A 19476-nucleotide genomic window follows, 5' to 3' on the forward strand; every position below is an offset into this window, starting at 1 on the left:
CCTGTAGCGTTGCCTGGGGTTGTTGTGGCCGAAGTGCAGGACCCGGCACTTGGCCTTGTTGAATCTCATACAGTTGGCCTCAGCCCATCGATCCAGCCTGTCCAGGTCCCTCTGCAGAGCCTTCCTACCCTCGAGCAGATCAACACTCCCGCCCAACTGGGTGTTGTCTGCAAACTTACTGAGGGAGCACTCGATCCCCTCGTCTAGATCATTGATAAAGATATTGAACAAGACCGGCCCCAGTACTGAGCCCTGGGGAACACCGCTCGTGACCGGCCGCCAACTGGATTTAACTCCGTTGACCACAACTCTCTGGGCTCGGCCGTCCAGCCAGTTTTTTACCCAGCGAAGAGTGCACCTGTCTAGGCCGTGAGCCGCCAGCTTCTCTAGGAGAATGCTGTGGGAGACAGTGTCAAAGGCTTTACTGAAGTCCAGGTAGACCACATCCACTGCCTTTCCCTCATCCACTAGGCAGGTCACCTGGTCATAAAAGGAGATCAGGTTGGTCAAGCAGGACCTGCCTTCCATGAACCCGTGCTGGCTGGGCCTGATCCCCTGGATGTCCCGGACATGGCTCGTGAGCACCCTCAAAACCAACCGCTCCATGATCTTCCCCGGCACCGAGGTCAGGCTGACCGGCCTGTAGTTCCCCTGATCCTCCTTCCGGCCCTTCTTATAGATCGGCGTCATATTGGCGAGCCTCCAGTCGTCCGGGACCTCCCCATTTAACCAGGACTGCTGGTAAATGATGGAGAGCGGCTCGGCAAGCTCTCCGCCAGCTCCCTCAGTACCCTCGGGTGGATCCCATCCGGCCCCATAGACTTGTGAGCGTCCAGGTGGCGTAGCAGGTCATGAACTTCATCCTCTTGAATTATGGGGCGTTTATCCTGCTCGTCGTCCTTGTCTTGAGTACCAAAACATTTCAGTGGGCGGTCAGGAAGTATTCAGGGGATCTGACGGTAGAGTGCAGGGAAATCATGGCATGTACGGAGAGGGCACTTGCAATTACTGCACTGAAAGGCATTGGGTTATAGATACAGATCTGTAGAAAAACAGGCGTGCTTAATTCTGTTACGGAGTAAATTGCTGCAGTTGCCCTGTGAAGCACTACTGCATCTGGATGTATGTCACAGCAGTTTTAATAATTACAGTAGAAATTGTTTCAGAGATGAGTTTATCTGAATTTACATTAATCTCACTGTTTCCTCATTCACGTGTTTCCTCCATCTGTTTGCTGCTTCTGTTATTTCTCATTTAGCTGCGGTGTATTGCTGTAGGCTGAGTGCTTGCTGAAAATCCACTGTTGGATTCAGCATTTTTTGGTTTCCGTGGTAATGAACATGGCAAAAAATATTCTTTATAAAATATGATAAAAATAGGCCAATTCAGGTTCAGCAAGAGCTTGTGTCTGCTTCTTTTTTAACTTAATAAAATGTTCCTGATGATGAATGTTTGTGATGTACTGTGGCACTTTAGCAGTGGAAACTTGTTTTGCAACGATCTGGAAAAATCATAAAGCTCTGCTGTTGTTAGTTATGCATTTTAGTTGCAAGTGTTCTGATATTGTTATAGAATGGATTTACATGGGAGAGTAAAATGGAGACACTTGCTGCTGACAATGGAAAAAGGATTAAAGATAACACAGCCAATGGTTACAGCAGTGTAGAAGACTGGCTTTATACAGGCTTTAGACGTACCTGTGTAAAGCAGCAAATCTGAAGATTTTCTTTAGTTAATACATAAAGAATATTGATTTTGTTTCCTTATTATAAAACTAAGGAATGATGAAAAAATAAGAAAATGACAGTGCTGTAATGAAAAATTTTTTTGCGTCTGTGTTTGTTCTGCTGTACGGTTACAAGTTCCCATATCTGTTCAGAATCTTTTATCAGTATAAAGATACAGTGAAATAGTGCATGTTAACAGTAAAAGCAATTGTTAATGTTAAATACTGCTTCTTTATAATTTTCCTTGTTCAAAGTATTATATTGGAAACAAGTTTGCTTGTGGACTATTAGTAAGTACCAGGGAGATACAGGCTGTGTAGCTGCTCTTTTCTCTAACCCTTTGTTTCATGTTTAAGGCTAAGCAACAACACTATAGTTTGCATTTTAGGAAGTAATATTAGTTATCAAAATATTTTCAAACTAATATGCCCCTAGGGGGCAGGGGAAGAAGAATTGGTGTAATGCTAAAATCTGGATCTCACTGCACCCATAACACTTTATTCAAACATCCACTCTTGGAAAACAAACAAACAAAAAAACACACACAAAAAAGTCAGTCCCCAAAACTACCTATTAGAATGCCTTTGAATATTCAACAGTTCAAAAGCATTTTTAAATAACATATTTCCTTCTGTGTCATTTAAAGAGCTAAACTAATCTGTTTTCTTTCTTTTGTGGATATGTTTTGTGCCAATATTTCCAGCTGTTTCCACCATTTCAAATCTGTGGTCTGAAACTTAAACTATGACTATTGTTTCACAAAGCTATGTGTGCATGTCAAGTGCAGTTAACTGTACTCTGTCAAACTTTATGTTAAAAAGCCTTTCAGTCAAAAAGAGACTTCAGAAATAGTAAGAGTTTTAAACAGATTGTTGTAATGAAAATTGGCTCTAGATGTACAACAAAATGCATACAGAAGACTTAGGATGAGAATGTTTGCATGCCTGTGTCAGTAAGAATTTTCCTCATAGATATTCTACAACTTCTTTATAGGCACTCCCTGATAACGCTTAATTTGTTAACTGAATTTCTTAGAGCAATATAGAAGCTTTCAAATTCTGCACCTTAAATATAGATTTAAAATTTCATTTGTGGAGCTGTTTAGCATATTGGTAATATATAAACTAAGCTGATCTTGAGCTGATACTTCCATTTCATTGTTCTCCTCTGACATCAGTGTATCAGTCTTGCAGAAGAGTACACTGTGACAATATGTTTAGGTTTAAACAATTACAGATAATTAGAGTGGTAAATGTAATGATGTACAAGTGTTAGTGAAATATGGTTTTAATTATTACTTTGCTTTGTGTCATATTTCATCCCTTGAAGCCAGCAAGATGCTTTAGCTCATTTATGGAACTTCTCCACACCCTACTAATTATCTGTAATTAATACCTTGCTAAAAAGTTGGAATTGCTTAGTCTTGTCCTAGTATTGTTCATTACCCATATATTTAAAAATGTAACTTAATTTTAATTCAAAGTAATTCTTTCACAGATAATTTTTTCTGAAATTTTCTCTTCCATTCTGAGGGCAAAAGAAAAATATATATTATTTTTTAATCTGTATGTTATTCACCTTAGATATTCAATTCGTTTTTTCCTTAAAAACAAAACAAAAGAAAAAAAGGAAAAAAGGAAACATTTTGGTAATAAATATTTGGAATTGAAAGTTACTAGGCCATTTCTGGTTTCATAGGCAACTTATCTCTGGACATCTTTACTCAAGAGATCTCTCTATTTTACATATTTTGGAGCTAGAGTTCCCTATTCCTTTATATTTTCTGTTGACCTTTTTTGTATCTTCATTATTTAAAGAATATAAATAATTTCTGCTTAATTTAAAAATATTCCAAAGTGTCTTTTTGAAACCCCCATTTTCTTTAGTATTCTGAAAGAAGTCTTTCTTTTTAAGTTGCTCTATCTTATTGTGTCTGTTTTGTTTTGTAACTCAAAGCGCTTAAAAACTTCTGTAGAGAAGTATAACACTTAAATTACTTTTCTTTCTAAGTGGCCTGTAAAAGGATCTTCTTTTTGATTGCAGTCATGACAAACTAAAATGACAAAATTTACTGATTTAAATAATATAAAAGTGATAACTATGATTTTTCTAAGACATCTGTGTGTGTTAGTAATACAATTCAGATGTATAATGCTGAGGAATTCCTTGAATTTCACTGATGCATTATAAAACAAGAATAGAAACAAAAAATTTTCTTCATCTTTTTTATTAAACTTCTTGAGGAAATTAAAAAAGAAAAAAAAAGACAAGTTGTATTGCAGCACTCTCATTTGGATCTTCTTTAACCCACTTTTGCATTCCTGACAATTTTGAATTCTTGAATCCTGGAGGAGACTGAATTATGAGCACAGTATCTGTGCTGTCACATTTTATTCGAAACGCAAATTTGTAGACACATGGTTAAATTTGACACAGTGGAAGGGTTATTTCAGCTTTTGTAAAGGAAAGCTATGCATTGCAGAGCTAATTGTCATTCTTTAAGGAGTTAACCGGCATCTTGTTTGAGGTTGCTGAAGCTGATAACAGCCTACTTGCATAATAAAATGTTTCACTGAAGCTTTTACCAAAGGCTGTTTAAGGAAACTGAACAGATTTGGAATAAGAGTAAGGATTTACCAGAGTACATAATTTGTCAGAAGATAAGAAACAAGGTAATGTGCATGACCAGTTTTCATAGCAGTAAATCATCAGTGGAGGTTTGTGAAGAACTGTGCTTGGACCTGTGCAGTTCATTTTGTTCATAAATAATTTGGAACAGGACGTGGAGATACCCTTTTTTTTTTTTTTTCTCTGGGTAGTAGAGATGAGGGCTAACTAAGAAGGTTTGTAGAAGGATGTTATGATAAAATTGATAGGTAAGTGTAGATAAATGTAAAGGAGGGCAAAAGGGTCGATCAAAGTTTTGAAGCAGCTTCCACACATGAAATGACTGAATAGATGTTGACTTCTTTTCCTGTGGAAAGATGTGAGAAGAGATGTGGTGGAGCATTTTGAGGGGCTGAGAGGGTGGTTTTGCACTCCCTTTTCTGTCAGAACAACAGAGCACGTGATGAAGAGAGTGATGAATCAGATGTTCCCTGATGCTGGTGCCAAAAAAATACTGCTATTCAAAAAGTAATTGGGTGAATTCAGGATTCCTGTAATTCACTGAGGACTGTTAAGGCAGTCGCTTCTCGTTCCATGTGTCCCTCAGGGACTTCTTATTTTAGGGCTTTCCTAAGCCAGGATAATAGCTTTATATGAGACCAAGGGAGTATTCTGGGAAAGTAAGAAGATATGACTGCCTTGTTCTTATTTACTTATCCTTGACTATCCACTGTCAACCTCTGCTAGAGACTGAATACTGGGCTAGCCAGCCTGTGGTCTTATCAAATACATCCATTTTTACTAAAGACCCCATCTTAAATTATCCTTCCTTGTTACATATAATTCATGTTTTTGGATGGACTGGTAATTTAGCAATATGAAAATAGACTAGAACTTTCTTATCTTAATCAGGCCAATTCATCTTGAGGTAGCCCTGTCTCATAAAGCTCCCAGTTCCTGCTTTTGTACCTACCTATGTTTTGGCTCGAGAGATTCTGCTCCCTGTTCAGCTTTCCATTAATAGGATTCTTATAATCACTAACTATAGGGAAGCCAAACTGCTTGGGAAGGGTGTGTTGAGAGGAGAATGCCTCTTCTAGATGACTAAAAAGTGGACACACTTTGGGGTTTTTGTTAATTTTTTTTTTTTTTTTTTAATCTGGAAGGCTCATGGAGCAGCGTGAAGCTTTGCTATTTTGTGTGCGGATAACTGGAGAAAAATATAGAGGGAAATACGTAAGGCATTCAGAGGTTCTTAGTTATTACCATCCTTTTTTGATGCTGCAAAAAACAAAACAGACAAGGCATTTGAAGAGTCATGCTTCTACAATTTATTAACTTGTTCCCGTACTCTAGAAGTTTGTTACTAGAAGGTTGATGATTTCTTTTGGTGAGGCCTCAACTCCATCCAAAATTTTTTTATACATGTAACTTCTCATTGATTTAGTTAACAACATAAAGGTGTAGCAAGATACTTGTAGCACCTAACTGAATTTATTTGTGGTTATAAAGTGTTTATTTACTTCTGTAACACTTTGCTGGACAGCTAGAATTTGGCATAAGCTTCTTGGAACGGTTTTATTTCTGATCCATCCTGAACCTACCTAATACAGCATGTATTATTCTGGACAGGACTGTTGAGATGTAAGATTTAATTAATGAAAGAAAATCTGTTGTTGCTTAAAAGTATGATTTCTTTAAGACTAATTAAGAATATTTATTCTTTTTTAATTACTACAGTGTACAAACTATGACCTGGATTTTGGAACTGAATGTCTGCATCTGGCTCTGAAATATTGTAAAACAAATGCCAAACTTGTTGAAGGAACAGCTGACCTCTGGAAGGTAAAGGCAATAATAATCTCTATTTTTTTGTATGTCTTTTAAAATTAATAAAATTTGCATATTACCATAAAAATTCAGATGTGTTTTCAATTGTAATAGTTAGGCTTTTTTCTTCCAAATTTCAGAATTGTTTTGGGGTTATCATGAGCTTTTTTTAGAGCTCATTGTTTAGACAGACTTGGGCAGATGTTACCTGAGATAATCAATGAAGACAGTATTTATCTGGAAGTAGGAAAACCAACTAGGTACTTGAATAACCTGAGAATCTGTAAAACTACAAATCCATAATAATCCCTAATCTCTAAAACTAAGAACATTCTTTTATGAGATGAGCTTTCTCCTGCTATTCCTATATCTTTTGTCTATTTTCCTCCCCTTTTCCTATGAGGACATCACTTTTTCTCTGATGCCAAATACCAGTAACACTGTAATGTTTAAGACCTCTTCAAACAAGGTTTTAAATTTTTTTAAACATGATTCGCCTTGTCTGATAATCTGTAGGTTCCTGACAACTAACAAAACAGGTGTGTACACAGGTGCCAAAGGATATGTCCCTGCTGCTTAAAAGTATCCCATTTCATTGTTTTGGATGGTGGGACATTATTCTTTCTCAGTAGCTGTCGTGTCATGCAATTTTTAAGTGTTTCCTTTTATTTTATTCATTACCACGTTGAAGGATCTGGAAGCAGCTCACATCACTCCATCTGTCTTTGACACTAAATTTCCTCCAATGGGACATGATTTCTCATAATATGACAGTAAATCTTACACAGAAAGGTAATTTCCTGAATCTGCAGTGCAAATTTCCTGTGCAATTTAGCAGCAAAATTTACTTGTGCGTTGGTTACATACAGCAACTTCTTTCAGTGTCTTTCTGGGGACATAATCCTTCTGAAACAATATTGCCTGTTTTCCTATTTAGCCTTCTAAGGGACAGATTATGTCATGCATATTTGCATTACATCACTTTTTGGATGGTTTCATTGTTCTCATTGCAAAGCATGGTACTGACGTGAAGGGTGACAAAACACCCATAATGTTCCTTTAGTTCTTTATAATGTTTATTTAGTTCTTTACTATCTGTAGATACTACTGATGCCCAGCAGATGAAATGTAGTCTTTTGACCTAGAATGACAGAATAGTTAAGACTGAAGGAAATACCTAGATGTCATCTGGTCCAACACCTTGCTGAAAGTGGGGCCGGGTTAGTTAGATTAGGCTGTGCAGGGCCTTGTCCAGTTGAGTTTTGAATATCTCCAAGAATGGAGATTTCACAGACTCTCTGGGGAAAACAATTCCAATGCATATCCCCTGGTATGGAGGAAACTTGGTCAGCATTTCCCTTGCTGCCTCTTGCACTGGGAAAGGATGAAAGGCCAACAGAAGGATCTGCAAGAAAAGTCCAGTTTACCCTTCTCTATGGCCATTCATTATGATCCTTCCCCACCCTTCATGTTCTGTTCTTTGGGCTGAAGAAGCCAAGTTCTCTCTCACCATCTTAGCAGCCCTCTGCTGGGCTTCCTCCTGTTCCTCATTGCGTTATACTGGGGAGCCCAAAACTAGAAACAGTACTCCGGTGTGTTCTCAAAAGTGCCGAATACAGGGGAATAATCCCTGTATTCTCTGTAATGAAGCCTACTTCCTTAATTATACAGCCCAGTCAGTTGGACTCCTTTTCTGCACTGCTCTACACTGCTGCCTCATGCTCAGCTTGTCCAGGTCCTTTTCTGCAAAGCTCTTTTGGCATCAGTGTGGACTGCTGCACGGTTATTCTGTCCCAGATGCAGAATGCTGTATTTGTGTTTGTTATATTTCACAAGGTTTCCGTCAGCCCCTTTCTCCAGCCTTTCAGGATCCCTCTAAATGAGTGTTGTTCCCTTGAGCATATTGAATACTTCCCCATTTGTTGTCATCTACTAGTTTGCTGAGAGTATTTCCCCTTTTCCAGGTCATTAATAAAGATACTAGACAGTATTGTCCCCGGTGTCAGCCCCTGAGGAACAGCACTAGTAACCAGCTCCCAGTTACACTTCAGACTTGAGCTTGTGCACATCTCCGTTTTAAAAGAGAATTGTTGAAGTGTTAGTGCCACTCCAACATTGTTGGAGAAACAAAATCCTGATGCTGTTAACTTTCTAGCATGTGGGACCCACTGCAGTGGCACTGGACTTTAGAGGCCTGTAAACACATGGAAAATGATAACAACGGTAGAGTGAATTCCTCGTAGGTGCTCGGATATTGGACAGAGAACTTTTTTTTAGATGGTGGCATACTGGAGAATATAATGGAGAAGCAGATTCAGGCAGAAAAGCTGAAAATGTTGTGGATCAGGTGAGAGTCTGTATGGGGTTTGCATGGCAAGGTTTTGGTAGCAGCGGGGCTACAGGGACGGCTGCTATGAGAAGCTGCTAGAAGCTTTCCCTATGTCCGATAGAGCCAATGCCAGCCAGCTCCAAGACGGACCCACCGCTGGCCAAGGCTGAGCCAGTCAGTGATGCTGGTAGCGCCTCTGGGCTCCTTCCTGCTTGAACAGCACCCTGGCATTAGTCACTCTGTACTGGGGTGATTGGCAGGTGACGTGGAGCAGTACCATTAAAGAAGAGAACGCTCGTGCTCAGCCTGTGCAGTTTGATGCAGTGCAGAAGACTGCTGATTTTCTCAAGTGATGCTTGCCTACAAAATGGCTAGGAGTTATTGCTGTTTGTTACTACTCACCTTTCAGAAGCAGAATTGTCTTTCCTTAGCTATCATAATAATGTAACTTGTAATATGTTGTTGTTTTTTTCTGTAAGGCTTTTCAATGCTGAGATAAATTATATTTCGTGTGCCAAGAACTGATGTGCTCCCAATGGCCCTAGTCTTATATTTTCAACAAGAGGCGAAAAGATATTCCATCCAGATAAACGAGAACTGAAATAAATAATCATTGTTCAATTGAGGTTTCAGAGGATGTGTAACAGAAAAACTGCAGTCAATTAACAGGTGGAGAACAGTTTCTAAAGTCTAAGTATTACAAACCAGTTTCATCGTATGTGGACCTTGAATCTTTAAAAAGCAGATCTGATATTTGTAAGAACTCAGTTTATTTATTAGGTGCACAACCTACATAACATGAAATGACTCAGAGCTGTGTGAAAAAGTTCCTTATGTGTGCATATATATTGTTTTCTTGAATTAATTCTAATTATTCTACCTGAGCGCTATCTACTTATAGTGCATTAGAAAAAGTAACATTTCAAAGTCACAGTCATTTACTGTTGGAGCTAAAGCAAGAGATAGTTTGTTTACTGTCTGGTAACAAATTACAAAATTAAAATCATTCTTTGTAGTGACAACAGCCAGGCAGGAACATTCAAATTACTTCAGTGTTATAAATATTTATAAGTTCTATTATAAATGTAGTTATTATATAACTATTTATAAGATATTTAGGATCAGGATGGCAAAAAAGGAAACAATGACACTATCAACATGACATTTTCAGGTTCTCTGTGCTTGACAGTTTTGAAACAAAATGACCTTAAATGTTCTGGGGCAATATCCTCTTAAATAAAGTATAAAATCATGTAACAGAATGTAATTGTTGGAGTCTAATATGTATTTGTGTGTATAATGCAGATGAAAACTGCATTGTAAGAACATTTTTAAAAGATTGATACGCATTTAAAGACTTCTGCTACAGGCAGAACGTGATTAACAAAGAGTTAAGGGACTAATGTAGTTAATGTCAACCAACATGGAATTTACTTATTTTGTGAAATTGACTTTTCACAATATTATAGTCTTGGCTGATAAAGATGGTAGTGCTGATACAATATACGGTTGGCAGAAATTTGACTTGTTACTACATGGCATCTTAATTAAAAATAGGATGACTGTAATTGTACTAGTTCACATTAAATAGATTAAAAATTGGATAACTGATATATTTCAAAAGATAATTCTCACCACGTACAGTTCTGCAGAAACTGTTATTATCTCTAAGCTATTTGACATTTTTCTGATTAAGTTTGCAGACAACACAAAGATTTAAGCATTTGTAAATAAAAATATAATTGATCAGAAGTAACCTATTGATAAGGATTGCATGGCAAACAATTTAAACAAAAGGTGTGCTTTTCATTGCAGCCAAATATAAAGAAGTGTTTTTAGAAATAAAAAAAAGTATAGGCCATATTTAGAGAATTGTTCTAGGCAGGCAGTGACTTTGGAAGTGGTGGAATCACAGAGGATAGCAGGTTTCCACTGTGGGCACAAAATGTCTTATGTCAGCCACGGATATAGAAACAAGAATATGAAATTAGAAAAGAGATGTTCTAGTATTACAAGTGCATCTGGAATACTGTGGTCAAATCTGGACTCAAGCTCTGTGCAACTGTTGATAAATAGAGAAGGTTCAGAGAAGAGCATGAAAAAGAAGATTAAACGGTAATTTGACAAGTCCGTAGAGATTTAGCGTAGTAATGTGATACAAAAAAACCAGAAATGGATGAGGTGGAAGATCTCTCTTTTGCAAAGTGAGAGAGAACTCCTGTGTGTCATTTTTCTTGCTTATTCTTTTTCCACTGTGATTTTTGCACCTCACCTGAGCTGCGAGAGTGGAGAGTGCCATCTTACTTCCTGGTATAGAGTGGCAGTTAAAGTACTCTTCCCGGTTGATTTGGCTAGATCTGAATTGCTTCTGGCTGGGGTGAGCCTCGAATGCAAATCCACTTTAGTGAAACTAGAGATAAAGCAGTATAGCTGCTCAGAACAATAAACTGATGTGTTGACTAGCCTTAAAAGTTGTTTAAAACAAATTCATACTAAAACAATCAATGGTTAGAGTTAAACCAGAGGGTGTCTCTGTCGTGGTTGCCTTTTGAAAAAGTCTCATCTAAATTGCAAGAACACCTCTTAATCAACACAAAAAAATCCAGAGACATTAAGAATATCCATACCTTAAAGGAAACTTTGGTTGGATTTAGCATCTTATTCAATACTGAAAGAGGTGTAGAGAGTCCGTCCCTCCCTGACTGGTAAGTGGTGGTCACCTGTGGTAGCTGGCAGAGTTTTTCTCTCTGTCAACTTTACTATTTTCATAATGGCTATAGGAGCTCATATCTGAAATTAACTTATCAGATCAAAGATTATGAAAGAAACATATATGGATAGTGTGATATAGTCTCAGATGATTTATTTCTCTAGGAAACCACCCTAAAAAAGTATTTGCTGATGTCTGGCTCAGAATTTCAGAAGTGATTTTAAAGGTTCTTTCTTATTTTTATATTCTTCTGTGCTGTTTTCTTGAAGACTGGGCCTACTTTATGAAGTAACTACTTTTAAAAATCAGACTATTTAAAAATACTTTTGCATCTCAAAGAGATTGTGAACCTTAGAGCATGTGAGACCACTTTTGACAGAGCTTAGATAGTCTTGTTTCTTGAAAGGTTTTTAGATGGTAATCTGTTACAGGTTTACTGAAAGTTCAGTATAAAAGCCCTCTAGAAACAGGTAATTAGAAAGAAACCTTGCAACAAAATTGGTCACTCAATAATTCTTTGTCCTTAAATTTAAATTCAAGACATTGATTCTTCCCAACAGTATGTAAACTCAGACACCTAAAATTTCTCAGGCTAGGTTTATTTTCTGGCTTCTTCTCCTGCAGGACAAGCTGTAGGGAGGTAAGTTAATTTTTAATTTTAAAGGAACATAATTCCTTGGGGAAATGATGAGTAATGAGAAAGATAATATTACTCATCTGTTTCTGACTACAATACACAGCTTAATTTATGAGATGGAAAGGAAAGAATCCTTATGATAAAACCAAATAATCGTTTACTTGGAGACTAAAACGCTGATACCTACAATGGTATGTTTCTGCTAGAAGATTTACTTTGCAGCACTAAAGCTTTTGGAATCCTATTCAGTCCATTTCAAAAAGAAAGAAAAAAGTTATTCAGACTCTAGAGAAACAAATGCAGAAAATCCAGCAATATTTTATTTAACATAAAAGGAAGTTACAGTAAAAACAAAGACAAATATTTAGGAGTTATATCAGTTCATGTCACTGCATGTCATTTGCGAAGACATTACTAGCAAAGACTGTTAATGTCTTGGGTAGATGCTGTCTTTAGTTTTCTATTATTTTATTTGCAAAGCCTAATACTAGGACTGTCAACTGCCATGAGGATACAAAGGCAGATATGAAAGGTGTTTTTTTGCAAGTACCAAGTAAATATTCAGCATCTTATTGTCCAAATAACTTGATTTGATTAATGTCTTCAGGAAGATCTTGATGGTTTTTAATCCTCTGAGAGCTCATACAAAGCCTACTGTAGTCTCATTGACTCCCACTGATTAATTGGACTCTCATTAATAGTAATAGTCTTGCACTACTGCAAAATTAAACCTGTGTTAGTAAAAGAAATAACGAGGCTTCTCCCTGGTTGTCATTTTATGATCACAAGTCTTACAAAAAATGAATCTCTTTCACAATAAAATTATAGAGTAGAATGGATGCAATACCATGTTTTTATGATTCTTCAAAGGGTTAAAAATAGTTTTAGGTTTCAAATGAGTTCTAAGCAGATATAAGTATTTAAAAAAAGGTTTCTCTCAATTCTCTGGTAATTTCTGCAACTTCTGTTCTCATGACTTGCCAGTGATATTTTACCAGAATTAAGAAATTGACAATATCATTTGTTTATGGTATTTCAAATGTAAAGAATTGCCTTCAGGGCATTATTTTATTGGTTTTACATTCCTTCCTGCTGTGTTAAATCTAATGAGGCTTGTCTGTCCTTTAGGTGACCTACAAGCGGGATCTGTATGCAGCTGAATCGATTATTAAGGGTATGTGTTCATCCTTGTGACTGTCAGTTTGCATATTCCTGAGTCTAATTAAGAATCTTGTGTGCTATGGTTTTAAATGTTTTTAAGAAAAGTTTTATGATTAATAAAATGTGCTTAGGCAAGTTGTTTTAGCTTGTTCACTGGAATACTTATATTATGCATTATTTACCTTTATTTACTTCTCTTAGAACAGAGAACCTTATGAAAAGCTGTGTATATGAGAGAGTCAAACAGAGATTAATTTTGAATGGCTTTATAAGGAATAAACAATTTTTTTCTTTCATTTGCAGTTCAATTCTGAATATGCTCCATCTTTCTAATCTAAATAGTAGACTGAAAATTAAATATTAACTCTTTAGGACTCTTCACTCTTTTACATACAGCAACTTGTTACCTAAACTGATATAGCAATTATATGATATTGAGGTGTTCCATTAATTTATAAATACTTTGTTGAACTGGTTTTTAACCTTTTCCTGTACTGGTAGGAGTGGTTTCATAGCAGTTTAACATAAAGACTAGATTTAGTCTTTATCTGGATCGACTCAATCTAAAAACAATATAGAAAGGAAAAACCCTTAAGTACTGTATAATGAGCATACTGATGGTTATTGTAAACTGCTAGGCACGGATTCAGGGGACTCTTGCTTGACTCCTTGTTGAGAACTGAGGGATAAAAGCCCAGAAACTGATGAAGAGAAAGGGACTTCCTTTTGGATTAAAAATATCTTTCCAGAGAAAAGAGTGCGGTTCCTGTTAAAAAAAAAAACAGAGCAAAACAGAGCAAAACCCATGTCCTGTTAGGGCATGGTGAGTGACTGGCTAGTTGTTCACTTTGGTGGCTCATGTGTTGTTACAAGATCCAGTATTGTCTTAGCTTCTGGTTTGGTTAAATTAGACCGTGCTGAGATCAGCTCTGTCACTGTAGACAAGCTAGAAAGCTGAAACAGAGCTCAGGTATCGCTGTGGTATTCTGCATGCTGCTTCTCTAGACCTCTAGGAATACAAGAAGTTTGAAGTTTCTGGTTATTACAGTGGGCAAATATTGCATATTATATGCATTTCTAGAAATACCTGACTGAATTTTTTGGGCACCTATCAAGGAGATAGGGCTGGGAAACCTTGGAAGTTCTGGTTTTCACAGGGAATGGGCTCTCATCTCCGTAGCTGGAGGCCTGGAATTTTTGAAAATCTTGTTTTGAGTAGGATTCTTAGAGGTTCCACACTCCTCTAACTTTCAAGCTTAGGATTTCCAAACATTTTAAAGACAAAAAGGTGGCTGGGAGTAGTCGGCATGAATTTATAAAGGGGACATTATGCCTGACCAACCTGATAGCCTTCTACAATGAAATGACTAGCTTGGTGGATGAGAGGAGAGCAGTCGATATGGTTTGTCTTGATTTCAGCAAGGCTTTTGACACTATGACAATGTCCCATGACATTCTCATTGACAAACTGATGAAGTGCAGACTAGAAGAGTGTACAGTGAGATGGATTGAAAACTGGCTGGACTGCGAGGCTCAACAGTAAAGTCCAGCTGGAGCCCAGTCACTCGTGGTCTACCCTAGGGGTCAATGCTGGTTAAAATCTTCACTATGATCTGAATGATAGGGCAGAGCACACCCTCAGCAAGTCTGCAGATGATGTAAAATTGGGAGGAGTAGTTGATAGACCAGGTGGTTGTGCTGCCATTCAGAAGGACCTTGATAGGCTGGAGAAATGGGTGAACAGGAGACTCGTAAAATTCAGCAAGGGGAAATGCAAACTCCTGCACTTGGGAAGCACCATTACAGGCTGGGGGCTGACCAGCTGGAAAGCAGCTCTGCAGAAGAGGCCTAGGGTGTCCTGGTGGACAACAAATTGAAAAGAGCTGGCAATGTGCTCTTATGGCAAAGAAGGCCAACAGCCCCCTGGTCTACAGTAGGCAGAGCATTGCCAGCAGGTCGAGGGAGGTGATCCTTCCCATCTGCTCAGCACTGGTGAGGTCGAATCTGGAGTGTTGAGTCCAATTCTGGGCTCCCCTATGCAGGAGTGACATGGTCATACTGGAGAGAGTCAAGCAAAGGGCCATGACGATGATTAAGGTAGCGGAGCATCTGTCATATGAGGAGATGCTGTGACAGCTTGGACTGGAAAAGAGAAGACTCAGGGGGATCTTAGCAATGTGTATAAATGCCAGATGGGGCAGAGTGAAGAAGATGGAGCCAGACTCTTCCTCAGTGGTGTTCAGCAAAAAGAGAACAGGCAATGGACACAAACTGAAATACAGAAAATTCCATTTATACATCTGGAAAGCCCGGAAATTCTTAGGATTCTCAGTTTTTTTATTACAAAACTGGGAGGTTGGAAGGGAGACTGTCTGTCCTTGATTTCCTAGGAATCTTTCGTTCAGCTGAGATTGCCAATATGAGCACCTGTTGGCTTATAAATGCCATTTTTCATCAGCTTTTATTAGTGAAAAGAATATTTAATCTCAGAAATTACTTGGGTTAATATTTTCAGAACAGTATTTTTAACTTATTCAAGCTTATGGGAAGCTTTGAAAATGAGGGTGTGATCTGACTTAAACTGGAAAAACATTTTCAAAATACATAGTTTCTCCATTTTGTCCACTTATTTTTTGATAGCTATTGGATATTTACAAACTTTATTCCAACAGAATTCATTCTGCCATTAAGAGTTTTTCGTAAATAAGATCTAGATAAGAAGTTCTTCAGTTGGCCCAGTAACTATCAAAGCATTTTTTTTTATTTTTCTGAAATTCTTGTGCTCTTGGAAAAGTACGTAGTAGTTTTCATTTAATTTTAAGTGATCTGTCCTTGGATAAAACAATTCAGTTTGAATATATATTTTAAAAGCTCAAATATTGTTACTGTGGTTGTCATATGAGCAAAATGACTCATAAGACAAAAAAATAATTAATAGAATGAATCAGTATGCAAAAGAGGGATTTCATGGTACAGTATGATATAAAATTAAGCAATGATTTTTATCTCCTTGATGAATAGTAATTGGAACTAATACTTTACCTTGAATGATAGATCAATGGAAAAAAGGGAAGCTTCCAATCTTGTGCAGTGCAAAAGTAATTATATAAAAAAATGAATTTCTTTTTTTCCAGTCCAAATATAGATCCCATTACAACGTTCTCACTGAATTCCTAATTCTAATAGAGTGTATGCATGCTTTTACAGTAGAGACTTCTTTTAATTTTAAGTATTATCTGTAATTTTAAGTATTATCTATATAGCAGAGACTGTCAAAGAAAAATTCCCTCTGGTGGTAACGTTACTCAGGAAATGTAGAAAGCTGATTCAGCGGCTTGGATGTGCTCTTTTGTTACAATATTTATAAATATTTTCTGTAACAAGAATTGTTGTACTTCTGTCAGTCAAGCTTGCTGAAGCCAGTAATGCCAGCATAAAATGATGTAAATGCCATGAATCAGCTCAGTGAACGTACTATGTTGATCATAGCTTGACAAAAGGTTCAATATTCAACTTGGAAAATAACTCAGCAAACTCATAGTTCTATGTTAATTTTGATCTTCTTTTCCTTTTTCCTGTGTATTTTTCATATTTATTTACCGTGTATGTAATCAACATTTAATGGCAATTTATCAGTCATTACGAGATCAAGTAGATCCATTTTCACTTCCATTTTCCTTGAACTTAACCGTAGACTTCTTTCGTAATACAAAGGCCAATTTATTGAGCTGTATCATTCAGTATTACTCAAATATTTAAGAATTATTTAGTTCAGAGGACCTTCAGGATGTACTGAGGATGTGTAAACTTTAAAGGAAAAGAAAAATCAAAACCAGTGCTGATTTACATTTTTAAAAAGTTCTTGTTCATCTTCTTGCAGTTTGTTTGATCCCTTACTAGATATGTCCTTTTGTAGTGGGCAAGAAGAAAGGCAGGTGGACACCTTATGTAAAATATGTTGCTTTATGTAGCTAGAGGAGGAGACAGCACCCTGTTCCCATCATTCAGCTGTCCAGTTTACTTATGCCTCCTTCCCCACATATCCCCATCATTACAGAGCAGCTCTTGTGAAGGTGGGAACGGAGTCGTCATGCTTCTTGTGGGAAAACCAGAAACGAATACAATGTGAAAAAATGGTTTCTGTGGTCTCCCTCTGCTGCCCTCTCATCCTTGTAAAGGTGACTCCTTGTATTCCTTCAGTCAGTGCTATCCTTTCTTCTTTATAGATCATTTAAAAGAAAAACAAGTAGATTGGTAATATTTTGAACTGTTTTGCTTAAAAATGTTTTTATAGTATTTTATTATAATCTTATGTAACACATATACACTATTTCATACAAAAAAATTATAAACCTGAAACAATACTGCAACCTTCATGCAGATGAATTTCCATGTTCCTGTGTATAAGGGCTTCAATAATCTCATAAGTCATTAAAGAAGATTAGTTATAATTTATTTAAAAAATAAGATCCATTCCAAGCAGCTTTCTCTAAAACTGCCTGAGTAGAAAATGAGGATGCAGCTTATTCAAATGAAGGGAACATTCACTAAGTTTAACAATTTCAATTATAACTGGAGCAAAAATGCTGTAAATGACCAGTCATTCTCTTCATAGATACGTATTTTACATGTGTATTTCATCATGTTATCACATTTTTTGCTTTCACTAAAGCCAATACAATCTTTTCCAGCTGTTGGTTATGATAAAAAATTTATGTAGCTTAAAGTAAAAATGAAGACCTTCATGGTGGTAAATCAGGCTAATCCCTTACTTGATCTTTACTTATCTAATGTTCTGTTACTGTGCCAGCATGCAATATATCTGCTTCAGTAACTACAGTAGTCTTCACTATGCCTGAGAAACTGTACCTTAAGTTTGTTGAAGTTTAGGTTTGCTTTTTGCTGCATTGCATGCGTTCAGGAAGGGGAAGCCGTACATATTCTTTACTCCTTATGCAAGCAGTATAATGAGTCCTCCATAGCTAATTAGGGCACCCTATAACAGATTTATCTTACATAATTAATTATCTTTAATGGGATTTTGAATAGACACTGTTAGCACTCCCAAGTCTGCAGTTTGAGAGTTGTGCCTTATCTATTCTGTGCCCTTCAAAAGGCTTCAAATACCAGATCTTCGGGTTGATATAACATCACTAATTTTTGTAGTGGACAGTTGAGCCATGTAAATTAATATTAGACAAGCATTTTATTCACCGTTCATGCCACACTTAAAGGAAAGCATATTTAAGGGGAGAATATATTTTTTGTCCTGTTGAGCATCATCCTATTGTACCCCCATGTTGCATCATTCAGTCTTATGGTTGTTAGTTTTACAGAAGAAATCTTAATAGCTATGTTCTGCTGTGTTGTGCTGAGCCTATGGGAAACTTTCAAGGATAGGTCACCTTCCAGAAAGGCAACCATCCTACAAGCCGAGGCATGCTCAGTTAGGCCTTTCCTACTAGCTGAATAATTGACTGTATCGCAGTGTCTGCTTTTCTCGAGAGTTCAGAACCTACTAAGCGGTGCTATATGCAGTGCTCCTATACGAAGGGTAATTGTCATTACCCTTTTATGATTTCTCCCACAACTTAGGCAGCTGTCTACTGTGTGGTAGCTACTCACTGCTGTTTGTGAGCTTCAATGTTACGGACCTGGTAGTGTCATGAAAGTGTGTCAAGGAGACTGACAGAGAAACAACCACTGCAAGAAGGTGGCATGCAGTGTTTCTTCTGATGGTTTCAGTAACAGTTTCTAGAGAGAGGAAGGACCTTCTGCTGATTCTGATCAGTTTAGAGATACAAACTTGGCTAGCAGAAGTCCCCAGTGTACTAATGTGCTATTCATGGCTCACACGAGACCCACGTGGTTGTGGATTTTCAGATACTGTTCCCACTTGGAGGCATCCTCAGGGATGGGTTTTCTACTTCCTCTTTTTCTTTTCCTTCCCTTTTCCTTTTCTTTCATTGGGATGATGATGAGATGCCTGGAACTCCAGAAAGGCACATTTATGGCAGGAATACCTGCCTTCCCATGTGGAATTTACTATCTTTTGCTTTGTTAAAATCCCTTTCTTTTACTTTTGCTTGGCACTGGCTGCTAGTGTGTCTGTAACCTTGTTGAGCGTAGCTGGCAGCAATCTTTCCTATCTATATGGAGAAGAGGGTGCCTCTTCCTGCCACTATATATCACTTTGAGTATAAATGGTGTTACCTATGGTCTACATGATGGTGGTTCTTTGTGTCAAGTTGTTGAAGAGGACACGGTACTGAAATGCAAGCATTGCGCACTGGACAGTACAGTCCTGTATCACATACTTGGGTGGATTCAGACTCCAGGTTCAGGCCACGTAGAGTGCCTGAAGGGGAAGTCCTGCGTGGTACTGTAAGGCTGGTTTGTAAGGTACCAGCTCTCGGTATGCCACCTTGCATTCTGTCAAGGTCCTCTGGAGATGTCCCAGAAGCTAAATGTATGG

The 19476-nt window shown here is 37.5% G+C and overlaps 1 protein-coding gene across 1 annotated transcript in view; it reads left to right on the plus strand.

Annotated features, from left to right (window-relative positions):
- The window catches only part of CRPPA (CDP-L-ribitol pyrophosphorylase A), a 124308-nt gene that overhangs the window by 38073 nt on the left and 66759 nt on the right, over positions 1-19476 (plus strand). Inside the window, exons 4-5 of the mRNA XM_075143649.1 lie at positions 6075-6179; positions 12969-13014. Coding sequence (XP_074999750.1) covers positions 6075-6179; positions 12969-13014 — 151 coding nt within the window. The remainder of the gene's footprint in view (positions 1-6074; positions 6180-12968; positions 13015-19476) is intronic.

This window comes from Calonectris borealis, chromosome 2, assembly GCF_964195595.1.
Source record: "Calonectris borealis chromosome 2, bCalBor7.hap1.2, whole genome shotgun sequence".
Lineage (NCBI taxonomy): Eukaryota > Metazoa > Chordata > Aves > Procellariiformes > Procellariidae > Calonectris > Calonectris borealis.